Genomic DNA, 12,852 nt, shown 5'->3' on the forward strand with positions numbered 1-12,852 from the left:
GGGAGAAGAGGGGCAGGCAAGGAAAAGGAAAGGTTCTGACACTCTACATTCAAGTTTCCTTCATGTCACTATTTACATTTGGGGTGGGTCTCTCCTTGCTCAACTGCATTTGGGCTGCATTTGGGCCCCTTAGCAGCAACCTGGCCTCCATACCATGTGCATCTCCCAGCCCACTCACTCCTGTTCTGACAACCAGAAATTCCTCCTGACATTAACAAATGAATATCCCTTGGGAAGCAAAATCCCCCCCTGTTGAGAACCACTGTAGGCTATGTGATTTTCCGAGTTTATTTTTATTATAATTATGCAGATATGATCCAATTTTCTCAAGTGAATCTTGCCACAGAAGGTTTTGCGATGATTCCAAAAGGCTTTGGGAAATTGAGGGAAGAAATCTGTCCAAATATAACATATTAAAGAGAAGATAAGTAGTCCTTGAACTCAGAGGAGATTGACTCCACAGGCTTCAAGATGGGACCCTCACACCCCTGCTCCATCTCCCTCAGTTTCTCTCTTTTTCTGCCCCAACCCCAATCGCAACTGCAGCTTCTCTTTGGGCCAATTAGAGGGAACAGCCAAGTAACCTGATTGGTCCAGGCCATTGTTTTAAGCCACATCTCTAAGTCCAGCTCTGCTTGGGCTCAGAGGACCCGTCCAATCAGCTGTCTCCAGAGGGAGAATGGGTTCTTGTGTTTGGAAACTGCTGGCCCTGGCCTCTTCGGATCTCATGAGCTGTGTGTGTGGTTCTTGTATGCTCTGCTTAGGATTCCATCCATGGATAAGAATGCTGACAATGGAAACATCATCTGGATGATGGAGGGTGAGCGGACAAACCTTTCCCAGTTTGCCCAAATGCTATCAGCTTCTTGAATTATAAAATATTTGTAGTCTCATGGATTAGGGTTCAGCAGTCAGGCTCTTGGCTTGTGTGATGAAGCCCTAGGTTCAGTCCTGGCAACACACACCCATAGTGGTGATGTAAACAGCACAAAATTCACTGCAAGTGTAGGATTGCCTTGTATTTTTAAGGCTGAGTCTTATCCTAGTATCTGTACAGACCATGTTTATTTTTCCTTTGTCCATTCACTTAATAAACTTTAGAAAGCTTGTTTAGAGGTTCTAGCAGGTGAGTGCAGCTATGCATAGACCCTTAACCAAAGATCCAAAGATCCATCCCCCTCTATTTCAGGGAAGGAAGTTCACCTCAGGAGGGTAGCACACAGAGCAGTGAGGGAGGAAGGGGACACCACCACGCCAGCCAGATCAACTGGATGAACCAATAGTGACAGCTGCCACAGCCAGATCACCCTCACAACCTTGATGAACTTTTGGGTTTCTCTCATAACTGTGGCTATTGCGAATAAGGCTGCAGAGTCCCTGTGGTGGTGCAGATGAGCTCTCCAAAGTCCTGTGTGTGTGTGTGTGTGTGTGTGTGTGTGTGTGTGTGTGTGTGTGTGTGTGTGTGTGGTTACATCCTGGAATGATTGTCATAACATGTGGTGGCTCTATTCTAAGTTTTTTTTTTTTTTTGGGGGTCACACCCGACAGCGCTCAGCGGTTACTCCTGGTTCTACACTCAGAAATCCTGAGCAGGCTCAGGGGACCATATGGGATGCTGGGATGCGAACCACCATCCTTCTGCATGAAAGGCAAACACCTTACCTCTTAAGTTCTTAAGACACCTTCACACTACTTTTTAGTTGGTTTTGTTTTGGACACACCTAGTGGTGCTCAGGGCTGACTCCTGGCTTTGCCCTCAGGAATGACTCCTGACAGTGCTCAGAAAATCATATAGGGTGCTGGGGATCAAACCCAGGTCAGCCTCATGAAGCTCACTGTACTTTCACTACGACCCCTCTACACTGTTTTTTTTTTCCAGTGACTGTATTATGTTGCTTCCTGCTCCTATCCCTATTGCAGGCTCCAGGGGCCCTACTTCACCACCTGCTTGCCAGCCCTTATCTTAGATGCATAGAAAGAAACCACCTGACTGCAGTCAGCTGATGTCTTATTGGGGCTTCCCAATGCTTTTCCCTGAGGGGCTGGTGAGGTGGCGCTAGAGGTAAGGTGTCTGCCTTGCAAGTGCTAGCCAAGGAAGGACGGCGGTTGTAGCCAGGATTAATCCCTGAGCATCAAACGGGGGTGGCCCAAAACAAAACAAAACAAAACAAAAGCAATGCCTTTCCCTGAGAATTTACTTAGCAATGCTGAGAACCTTATTTTTACAAGTTGTCTATGTACCTTCTTTGAAGAAACTTTTATCCAAGTCCTTTGCCTAGTTTTAACAGATTATTACAACCTTTGTTTTGCTATTGAGTTAAATGAGTACTTCATGGATTTTGGAAATAGACATCCTATCACATTTAAAATTTGCAAATAAATTTGTAGTAAAGAAGCTATTTATTTATTTATTTACTTTATTTTTATTTTTATTTTTTTTGTTTTGGGGCCATACCCGGTGGCACTTAAGAGTTACTCCTGGCTCTGTGCTCAGGAATTGCTCCTAGCGAGTTCGGGGAACCATATGGGATGCCAAAGATTGAACCTGGGTCCGTCCAGGGTCATCTGTGTGCAAGGCAAACTCCCTACCACTATGCTATCATTCTGACCCCTATTTACATTTTTTTTGGTTTGGGGATCACACTGGTTGTGTTCAGAGATCACTCCTGGTGATGTCCAGGGGACCAGATGGGGTGCCAAGGATCAAGCCCAGTAGGGATTAAGGTATAAGGCCTTCATTAAGGTGCTTAATCATAAGCCCTGTACTATCTCTCCAGCCCTGTGGGGAAGCTTTTTTTTTTCTTCCCAAAAGGCAGACAAGTTTATTGAAACAGCAGCCTGCAAATCAACGGTTGGATTTGGCCACACACTCCAGCTCATCCTTCTTCATAGCATAGGAATTGGAAGAACCCTTGGCTGCATTGATGAGCTCGTCAGCCAGGCACTCAGCAATGGTCTTGATGTTCCGGAAGGCAGCCTCACGGGCACCCGTGCACAAGAACCAGATGGCCTGATTCACTCTGCGCAATGGGGACACATCCACAGCCTGTCTCCTCACAGTCCCAGCTCTTCCAATTCGGGTTGAATCCTCCCTGGGGCCACTGTTGATAATGGCGTTCACCTGGACCTGCAGAGGGCTCTCCCCAGTACGCAGATGGATGATCTCGAAGGCATGCTTGACAATGCGGACAGTTATGAGCCTCTTTCCATTGTTGCGGCCATGCATCATCATGGAGTTGGTGAGGCGCTCCACGATGGGCTTTGCGGAAGCGCTTGGCAGCATAGCGCCCTGCACTGTGGGGCAAGTATTTGGCATACTTCTCCTTCACAGCTATGTAATCCTGCAAGGAAATGTCATTTATCTGTACATCGTTGGTGCTCCACTTGCCGAAGAGCTTGATGTCGGGCGTCTCTGCCACTGCAGGTGCAGCCATAGGTCATCCTGGAGGCACAGCCCGTGAGTCTCCATCGCTTGGCGCCGACCACGCGACGCCTGGCACAGACAGGAAGACTTGTGGGGAAGCTTTTTAGTAAAAAATTAGTCCTGGGGCCGGAGCGGTGGTGCTATCGGTAAGGATGCTGTCTTGCCCACTCTAGCCTAGGATGGACCTCAGTTTGATTTCTCCGGCATCCCATATGGTCCCCAAGCCAGGAGCAATTTCTGAGTGCATAGCCAGGAGTAACCCCTGAGCATCACCAGGTATGGTCTAAAAAACAAAAATAAAATAAAATAAAATAAAAATAAAAAATAGTTCTTCTGTTTGCTCTTGTTGCCTGAGTTTTTTTGTGTTCTGTTTATAAGATCATTGCCAAGCCCAATGACATGACATGTTTTTATTTTTTCTTTGTTTTCCTAGTTGTTTTTTTTTTTTGTATGTGTGTTTCTCATACCTAGCAGTTCTCAGGGGTTACCCTTGTCTTTGGGCTCAGGGGTTCTTCCTGGTAGTGCTTGGGTGACAATATGGGGATCGTGACAGGGATCAAACCCAGATTAGCCTCATGCAAGGCAAAGGCCCTAGACTGTACATCCCTCCAGTTTTTATCCCTTTAGAAGTTTAAAAGTCTCAGGTTTTCCATCTGGGACTGATTCCATTTTAATGCTGATTTAAATACTGTAAGTTCTAGGTTCCCCAGTCTCCAGATCCTACACAAACCAGACCAATTCATCATCCTAAATGGTCCCAGATGACTTAGGAAGTCAGAACAGGACATGAACAAAGGGGTTCTCTTTTTGGTGTTTCAAGTAGGGTGCCCTTCCCTTGCAGCCTGAGAATGGAGGTGCCTTCCACAGAGTCCCCAGATAGCCTAGTTCTCAGGGATCCAATCTTGGGCAGAGAGACAGTTCAGGAGTTAAAGTATTTGCCTTGTGTGTCTCACCCCAGTTCCATCACCAGCTCTGCATATGATCCATAAGCACCTCCGTAGCAATCTCTGAATCTTTACTCAGAAGTGATTCTTGAGCACTGCCAGATGTGACCCCCTCCACAAAAAAAAAAAAAAAGCTAAAAGAGAAATCCATGGGGCAGGAACAGTATAGAAGGATGTGTGATTACCTTGCTTGTGGCCAACCTTGGTTAGATTTCCAGCATCCCATATGGTCTCCTGAGCCACACCTGGAAGTGATTCCTTAGTCTTTAACCTTACTCCAGCAGAGCCAGGAGTAAGCCTGGAGCACCACCAGGTGTGACTCAAAAACCAAAAAATACACAGGCCCTGAGACTCCTAGAGATACATTCTCACATATTCTTCCCAAAATTTGATTTTACCTGACCTGACTAGTCAGTTCTAAAGTATGTCAAAGATCTGACTTGTAAGGGCCAAGGAGATAGTTCAAAGGGTAGCTCATGCTTTGTATCTGGGAGACTGGGTGGGTTTATGTCCATAGGTCGGGGTTCCACAGGGAGAAAACAATCAAGACAGTTTTCTATGAACAGGAAATTTTGTAAAAAGCATGCCTTACCTATAAATGTGAGACCTGGATCTTCTCTTACGTTCTCTGCATTATTTCTTCTTCTTTCTTTCTTTCCTTTTTTTTTCTTCCTTTCTTTTGTTTTTTGGGTCATACCAGGCGGAGCTCAGGGCTCTGGCTCTGTGCTCAGAAATTGCTCCTGGCAGGCACTGGGAACCATATGGGATGCCGGAATTCCAACCACCATCCATCCTGGATCCTGGATCGGCTGTTTGCAAATAGCTGTGCTATCTTTTGGCCCCATCTATCTTCCTTCTTTCCTTCCTTCCTTCCTTCCTTCCTTCCTTCCTTCCTTCCTTCCTTCCTTCCTTCCTTCCTTCCTTCCTTCCTTCTTCTTTCTTTCTTTCTTTCTTTCTTTCTTTTCTTTCTTTCTTTCTTTCTTTCTTTCTTCTTTCTCTCTCTTTCTTCTTTCTTTCTTTCTTTCTTTCTTCTTTCTCTCTCTTTCTTCTCTCTTTCTTTCTTCTTTTTTCACTTCCTTCCTTCCTTCCTTCCTTCCTTCCTTCCTTCCTTCCTTCCGTCCTTCTTTCTTTCTTTTTTTTTTTTTTTGATTTTTGGGCCACACCCGATGACACTCAAGGGTTACTCCTGGCTATGCGCTCAGAAGTTGCTCCTGGCTTGGGGGACCATATGGGACACCGGGGATCGAACCGCGGTCCGTCCAAGGCTAGTGCAGGCAAGGCAGGCACCTTACCTCTTGCGCCACCGCCCGGCCCCGCTTTCTTTCTTTCTTTCTTTCTTTCTTTCTTTCTTTCTTTCTTTCTTTCTTTCTTTCTTTCTTTCTTTTCTTTCTTTTCTTTCTTTCTTTCTTCCTTCCTTCCTTCCTTCCTTTCTTTCTTTCTTTCTTTCTTTTCTTTCTTTCTTTATTTTCTTTCTTTCTTCTTTCTTCCTTCTTTCTTCTTTCTCTTTTCTTTCTTTCATTTTCTTTCTTTTCTTTCTTTCTTTCTTTCTTTTCTTTCTTTCCTTCCATACTTCCTTTCTCTTTCTTTCCTTCCTTTTTGTCTTTTCTTTCCTTCTTTTCTTCCTTTCTTTCTCTTACTCTTTCCTTCCTTCCTTTCATTCTTTCTGTTCTTTTCTTCCTTCCTTCCTTTCCTTCTTGCCTTCTTTCTTTCCTTCCTTCCTCCCTTCCTTTCTTTCTTCCTCTTTCCTTCCATTCTTCTTTCCTTCCTTTCTTTCCTCCTTGCTCCTTCCTCCCTTTCTTCCTCTTCCTTCCTTCCTTCCTTTCTCTTTCTGTTTCTTCCCTTTTTTCCTTTTTTCTCTTCCTTCTTTCCTTCCTTCCCTCTCTCCCTCCCTCCCTTTCTTCCTTCCCTCTCTCCCTCCCTCCCTCCCTCCCTTTCTTTCTTTCTTTCTTTCTTTCTCTCTTTCTTTCTTTCTTTCTTCTTTCTATCTTTCTTTCTTTCTTTCTTTCTCTCTCTCTTTCTTTCTTTCTTTCTTTTTTTCTTTCTTTCTTTTTCTTTCTTTCTTTTCTTTCTTTCTTCTTTCTTCCTTCTTTCTTCTTTCTCTTTTCTTTCTTTCATTTTCTTTCTTTCTTTCTTTTCTTTCTTTCCTTCCATACTTCCTTTCTCTTTCTTTCCTTCCCTTTTGTCTTTTCTTTCCTTCTTTTCTTCCTTTCTTTCTCTTACTCTTTCCTTCCTTCCTTTCATTCTTTCTGTTCTTTCCTTCCTTCCTTCCTTTCCTTCTTGCCTTCTTTCCTTCCTTCCTCCCTTCCTTTCTTTCTTCCTCTTTCCTTCCATTCTTCTTTCCTTCCTTTCTTTCCTCCTTGCTCCTTCCTCCCTTTCTTCCTCTTCCTTCCTTCCTTCCTTCCTTTCTCTTTCTGTTTCTTCCCTTTTTTCCTTTTTTCTCTTCCTTCTTTCCTTCCTTCCCTCTCTCCCTCCCTCCCTCCCTTTCTTTCTTTCTTTCTTTCTTTCTTTCTTTCTTTCTTCCTTCCTTCCTTCCTTTCTTTCTTTCTTTCTTTCTTTCTTCTTTCTCTCTCTTTCTTCTCTCTTTCTTCTTTCTTTTCTTTCTTCTCTCTTTCTTTCTTCTTTTTTCTCTTCCTTCCTTCCTTCTTTCTTTCTTTTTTTTTTTTTTTTTGATTTTTGGGCCACACCCGATGACACTCAAGGGTTACTCCTGGCTATGCGCTCAGAAGTTGCTCCTGGCTTGGGGGACCATATGAGATGCCGGGGGATCGAACCGCGGTCCGTCCAAGGCTAGTGCAGGCAAGGCAGGCACCTTACCTCTAGCGCCACAGCCCGGCCCCTCTTTCTTTCTTTCTTTCTTTCTTTCTTTCTTTCTTTCTTTCTTTCTTTCTTTCTTTCTTTCTTTCTTTCTTTCTTTCTTTCTTTCTTTCTTTCTTTTCTTTCTTTCTTCTTTCTTCTTCTTTCTTTCTTCTTTCTCTTTTCTTTCTTTCATTTTCTTTCTTTCTTTCTTTTTTCTTTTTCTTTCTTTCTTCCTTCCATACTTCCTTTCTCTTTCTTTCCTTCCTTTTTGTCTTTTCTTTCCTTCTTTTCTTCCTTTCTTTCTCTTACTCTTTCCTTCCTTCCTTTCATTCTTTCTGTTCTTTCCTTCCTTCCTTTCCTTCTTGCCTTCTTTCTTTCCTTCCTTCCTCCCTTCCTTTCTTTCTTCCTCTTTCCTTCCATTCTTCTTTCCTTCCTTTCTTTCCTCCTTGCTCCTTCCTCCCTTTCTTCCTCTTCCTTCCTTCCTTCCTTTCTTTCTGTTTCTTCCCTTTTTTCCTTTTTTCTCTTCCTTCTTTCCTTCCTTCCCTCTCTCCCTCCCTCCCTTTCTTCCTTCCCTCTCTCCCTCCCTCCCTCCCTCCCTTTCTTTCTTTCTTTCTCTCTCTCTCTCTCTCTCTCTTTCTTTCTTTCTTTCTTTCTTTCTTTCTTTCTTTCTTTCTTTCTTTCTTTCTTTCTTTCTTTCTTTCTTTCTTTCTTTCTTTCTTTCTTTCCTTCCTCTTTTGTTCTCTCTTTCTTATGGTTTGTTTTTGGGTCACATCCAGCGGCACTCAGGAGTTACTCCTGGATTCTCACTCAGAAATTACTCCTGGCAGGCTCAGAGGACCATATGGTGTGCTGGGGATCAAACCAAGTTGGCTGTGTGCAAAGCAAATGCTCTCCCCACTTGTGCTATTGTTCCAGTCCCTCTGCATTTTTTCTAAAATGTACTCACTACCAGAGGTATCTTTTCTCCCCCCACTCCAAAAAACAAAAAGCAAAACAAACCCCAAAAAAGCACATACCAAAAAAAAAAAAGTTAATTTGTTGGCATTGCACACATTTTCTAATATTCTTGTCAGTGTCACCAGCAAGACTCATGTGTCTCATGGTCTGTATTGTGGCTTTTTGTGTGGCAAGAACAAGAACAGTAGGTTTTGGGGAGGTGTAATGTTCTATTTGCATTGGTTACCCAACTGCTCAGTGTGGAGAGATTTGAGCATCTTTCAGGTCTAAAATAATTAGGTCTCTGGTTGGAGATGGAGGAAGGGAAAGAGAATTTTTTTAAGTGCTTGATCTGATTGTCATGGAACGAAACCTTTCTTTTTGCACTTTGGATCTCACATTTAAAACCTCAACCTCGTGATGCTCTTTTGTCTACTGGTTGTGTGGGATGCAGACTTTTTCCAAGTGTATTTTTATAGACTCTTCACTTCGCTTTTCTTTTCTTTCTGTTCTATTTGCCTTTGGGGCTTCACTCCTACCAGTGTCAAGGGCTTAAGAAATATGCAGTAAGAGGGTCTCTACTGATAGTGCTTAAGGGACCATGCAGTGCTGGGGGTCAGACCTGGGCCATATGCATACATCGTGCTCTCCATCTGGCCATCATTGTTCTAATTTTCTGCTTGTTTGTTTTGTATTCAAACCTGGCTATGCTTATAGCTTATTCCTGACTTTCTAGGGACCACATGGGGAACTGGGTCTAGAGCCTGGGTTGATCATATGCAAGGCAAGCTCCCTACTGCTGTACTTTAGCTCTGGTCCCATTTTCCTAGTTTTGTTTAAACCTTTATCTTCTTTGTCTTTGTTTGGGGATACAGCCAGCAGCACTCATGGTTACTCCTGACTCTTCACTCAAAAATCACTCCTGGCAAGCTCGGGGGACCATATGGGATGCCGGAGATCAAACCCAGGTTGGCTATGTGCTATCGCTCTGGCCCCTAAACCTTTATCTTCTAAAAAAGTTTCCCCTGTAGTTTTTTGGGGGAAGGTGAGCGACAGGAAGGAAGTTAAAGGACCCAGCCCTGATGTTGGAAAGTTGATCATCATAAGTAGAAGCAGGCAGCAACACTCATTTCTAAAGACCAGAGAGTTTTGATAAGCTTCTTGGGGGTTCTTGATCCCCAAAGGGGCGTTTTGGGTTCCCCGGGAAGCGTGGGCCTTCTTTGCCATCAGCACACCTCCGACTCAACATGTTAATACATCAGAACGCCTACATGCTCAGGGCTGATGATTGATTTTTTTCAATTTTAAATTATGTGTAATGAGACTTGGAAGACAGAAACCTCCCCTGGGGCTGAGCCGTGGTGGCTGGAAGCCGAATCAGGGGCTGTCTACACAGCCAGCAGCAGAATGTGGGCAGATGGTACCTTTACCAGTTCATGGGGTTCAAGGACACCCCTCCCCACCCTAAACTTACAAAGTAGGAGGTGCAGATGGTCCTCTGAGGGGGCTCGCACTGCTGGTGCACCAATGGTCCTCCTCCCGAGCAGCTTCCTCCCCACCATTCCTGCTCCAAGAGGCTGAACTTTATGATGAACCAACACTCCCTTTGGACGTTCACAACCTACCAAATGTACCATTTCAATCTCACATTTGCTTTCTTTTAAAATCTATTTGTATTTTCAGAATAAACGTTTTAATATAAAGCACAGATTTAAAATGTCAAACTCAGTTCTGAGAGATAGTACAATGCACAGGTAGGGGCACTTGCCTTGCAAGTGGCCAACCCAAGTTCAATTCGACAGCATTCTACATGGTCCCCTGAGAACCACCATTCCTGAATGCAGAGCCAAAAGTAACTCTTAAGCACCACTGGGTTTGGCACAAAAATGAAACAACAATAAAGTCAAACTAGAAAGTCAGAGTGACAGTACTGTGGCTAGAGTTTTGTTTTGCATGTGGATGACCAGCACCCAAAATGGTCCCCTGAGCCTTCCAGGAGTGATCCCTGAGATCATAGCCAGAAATAATCCCTGAGGATCACTGGGTTCCCCGCCCGCTCCCCTCTTAAAAAAAGAAGTCAAACTCTGGTAAGGCACTTGCCTTGCACATATCTTACCCAGGTTCAATCCCTGACACCACACATGGTCAATCCCTGACATATGGTCCGCCCCACTAGGAGTGATCCCTGAGAGCAGAGCCAGGAGTAAGCCCTGAACACTGCCCAAAAACCAAAAGTAAAATATCAAATGCAGCAGAATGTTATAGAAGACAATTTCCCTCCTCCCCTGGCCTTCAGTCTCCTGATTCTCTTTCCCAAAGGAAACCACTGTCACTATTTTAATTAACATCTTGCCAGAAAGATTCTCTATATGTATAGCATATCTATAAATAGTTTTGATGTGAACAAAAATGGTACCATTTATTCCAAAGCTTTATCTCAACCACGGAAACACTATGCTTTTGCCCCTTCCCTTCCCTCTAGTGATGTTACTGCAATGTTTGGAAGTCCACTAGTGCTTGGCTGTAGAGCTCACTTAGTGGGGCTCACATCAGTGCAGTGTTTGCACCCTCAGCTTTCATGGGAGAGCTCTGTAGTTGTGATGCTTGCACACATCCCAGTTGTTGGACTCAGTGAGGTCCTGGTGTGTCACAGTGCTTGGACTTCAGTTGCAGCCCTCACTGGGCATCACATCCTTTGTAGCTGCCATGCTGGCATCTTTTGTGGCTGGAAATCCCTCGTGGTGTCAGGGATCATGGAGAGAAGAGCTGCCAGGTTCCAACAGCAAATTTGGCAGATGGTGCTGAGTACACTGGATAGTTCTGAGGGATCAAACTTGCGGCCTTACACCTGCAAAACAAGTCATTTTGCCACTGAGCCATGTCCTGCTTCCTGCCAGTGAAACAGTTTGGTTATAAATTCACATGTAAGTAAAAAGAAATTATATGAGAGCTTCATGTCCCCCTTTATATAGCTCCTCTGTTGTATCCGGCAGAACTGCCCCCCAACAACATAACATTGATACTAACAATACACTGACATTAATATACCAGCCACCTCCTTCAACTCTCTTTTACTTGTACTTTTGTGTCTGTATTTAGCTCTAAAATTGCATTTGTTATTGCATTTGTGAGTCTGTATATCCATCATCTCAGTTAAGAAACAGAAGAATGTCATCACAGGCATCTCTTATGTTCTTTAATAACCATGACCATATCCAACTCCCTCCTCTCTCTCCCTCACCTGAACCCCTAAAAATTTCAAACTGTTCTTTTTCCTTTTGGGGGGGCCATACTCTGCATTCAGGGCTTGTTCCTTGGCAGTGTACAGTGGACCATATGGAATGCTGGGGATCAAACCTGGGTAGGCTGCATGCAGAGCAAAAGTCCAACCTGCTATACTATCACTCAGGCCCCAAATTCCAAACTTTTCAAATGTTCCCATTTTGTCATTCCTGTCATAAATCCTATTTCTTGGAATAGAAAATGGTGTTATCATTACTTTTTTTTGTTTGTTTGTTTGTTTTGTTTTTGGGCCACACCCAGCGGTGCTCAGGGGTTACTCCTGGCTGTCTGCTCAGAAATAGCTCCCGGCAGGCACAGGGGACCATATGGGACGCTGGGATTTGAACCAACCACCTTAGGTCCTGGATCGGCTGCTTGCAAGGCAAACGCCGCTGTGCTATCTCTCTGGCCCCTATCATTACTTTTTTTCTTCAAATAAGAAGCTTTCCAAATTGTATGTCTCCTTTATTTTTTGTTGTATGTAGTGTCCCATTGCAATATTTTCCCTATGAATATAACTTTCTAACCATGATTTCTTAGTTGCATATTTCTTCCCTTTTAAGATTTTACAGAAAAGATGTTAGCTTTGCAGAAATTCAAGGAATTCTGCAATTTGCTTAGCATCATTGGCAGATGTTTGATAAACATAATCACTGATTTTTGAAGAATTTTTAAGTTCCTTTAATGCTGTTAAAAGAATTGTGTACACTGGATTTGATTCCTGCATTATTTGACTTGTATCACTATTTTTTTCTTACTATGTCAATTAAAATGACTTTTTAAGTAAACAAAACTTGATATTTCAAAAATGTACTTTTTGCTTAAGGATTTTACCTAAAATCCTTATCAATAAAATCAACAGTTTTTTAAAAGTGAAGACTATGACTTGGATATTCATAGCAGATGAATATTGCTCTATTTCCTTCATCTTGTAAAGTTCCATGGAAAACATCACCTGCATTTATTTATACTAGCATGTCATTTTCTTTATTAATAATAATTTACTATATTCAAATGTGTCGCATAAATACTTTTTTCATATATATGCAAAATATTGTAGAAAAATCTAGTTAAGGAACTACTGCATCACAAAGTATGACCAGACTACATTTTGATAAAACCTAAACTTCTCTCCCAGCAAGCTAAGTCAGTTTATAGCCCTATCCATTAGAATGGCTTCTCAATTCTTAAAAATCCTTGCCAAACTGATACAGAAATGGGGATATATTTTTGTTAGTTACATTTGCTAAATTTTCACAGACTTAAACTTAGCTTAAAATGTATCAAATTTGGGGCTGGAGAGATAGCACAGGGTAGGGTGTTTGCCTTACACCCAGCTGATTCAGAATAGATGGTGGTTCAAATCCCAATATCCCATATGGTCCCCCATGCCTTCCAGGAGTGATTTCTGAGCGCAGAGCTAGGAATAACCCATGAGTGCCACTGGGTGTGACCCATACAAACAAACAA

At 43.1% G+C, this 12,852-nt stretch overlaps 2 protein-coding genes across 4 annotated transcripts in view; one reads left to right on the top strand and one right to left on the bottom strand.

Moving 5' to 3' along the window:
- NDRG4 (NDRG family member 4) overlaps positions 1–12,852 on the top strand; it is a 518,571-nt gene that overhangs the window by 422,266 nt on the left and 83,453 nt on the right. The gene's annotated exons all lie outside the window — the stretch shown is intronic.
- Positions 2,792–3,434, bottom strand: LOC126028423 (40S ribosomal protein S5-like). Its single transcript, XM_049787411.1, is given in 2 exon segments — positions 2,792–3,260; positions 3,262–3,434. Coding segments are annotated over 2 exon segments (588 nt in total). The 3' UTR covers positions 2,792–2,845.

This window comes from Suncus etruscus, chromosome 14, assembly GCF_024139225.1.
Source record: "Suncus etruscus isolate mSunEtr1 chromosome 14, mSunEtr1.pri.cur, whole genome shotgun sequence".
In the NCBI taxonomy this organism is placed as follows: Eukaryota; Metazoa; Chordata; class Mammalia; order Eulipotyphla; family Soricidae; genus Suncus; species Suncus etruscus.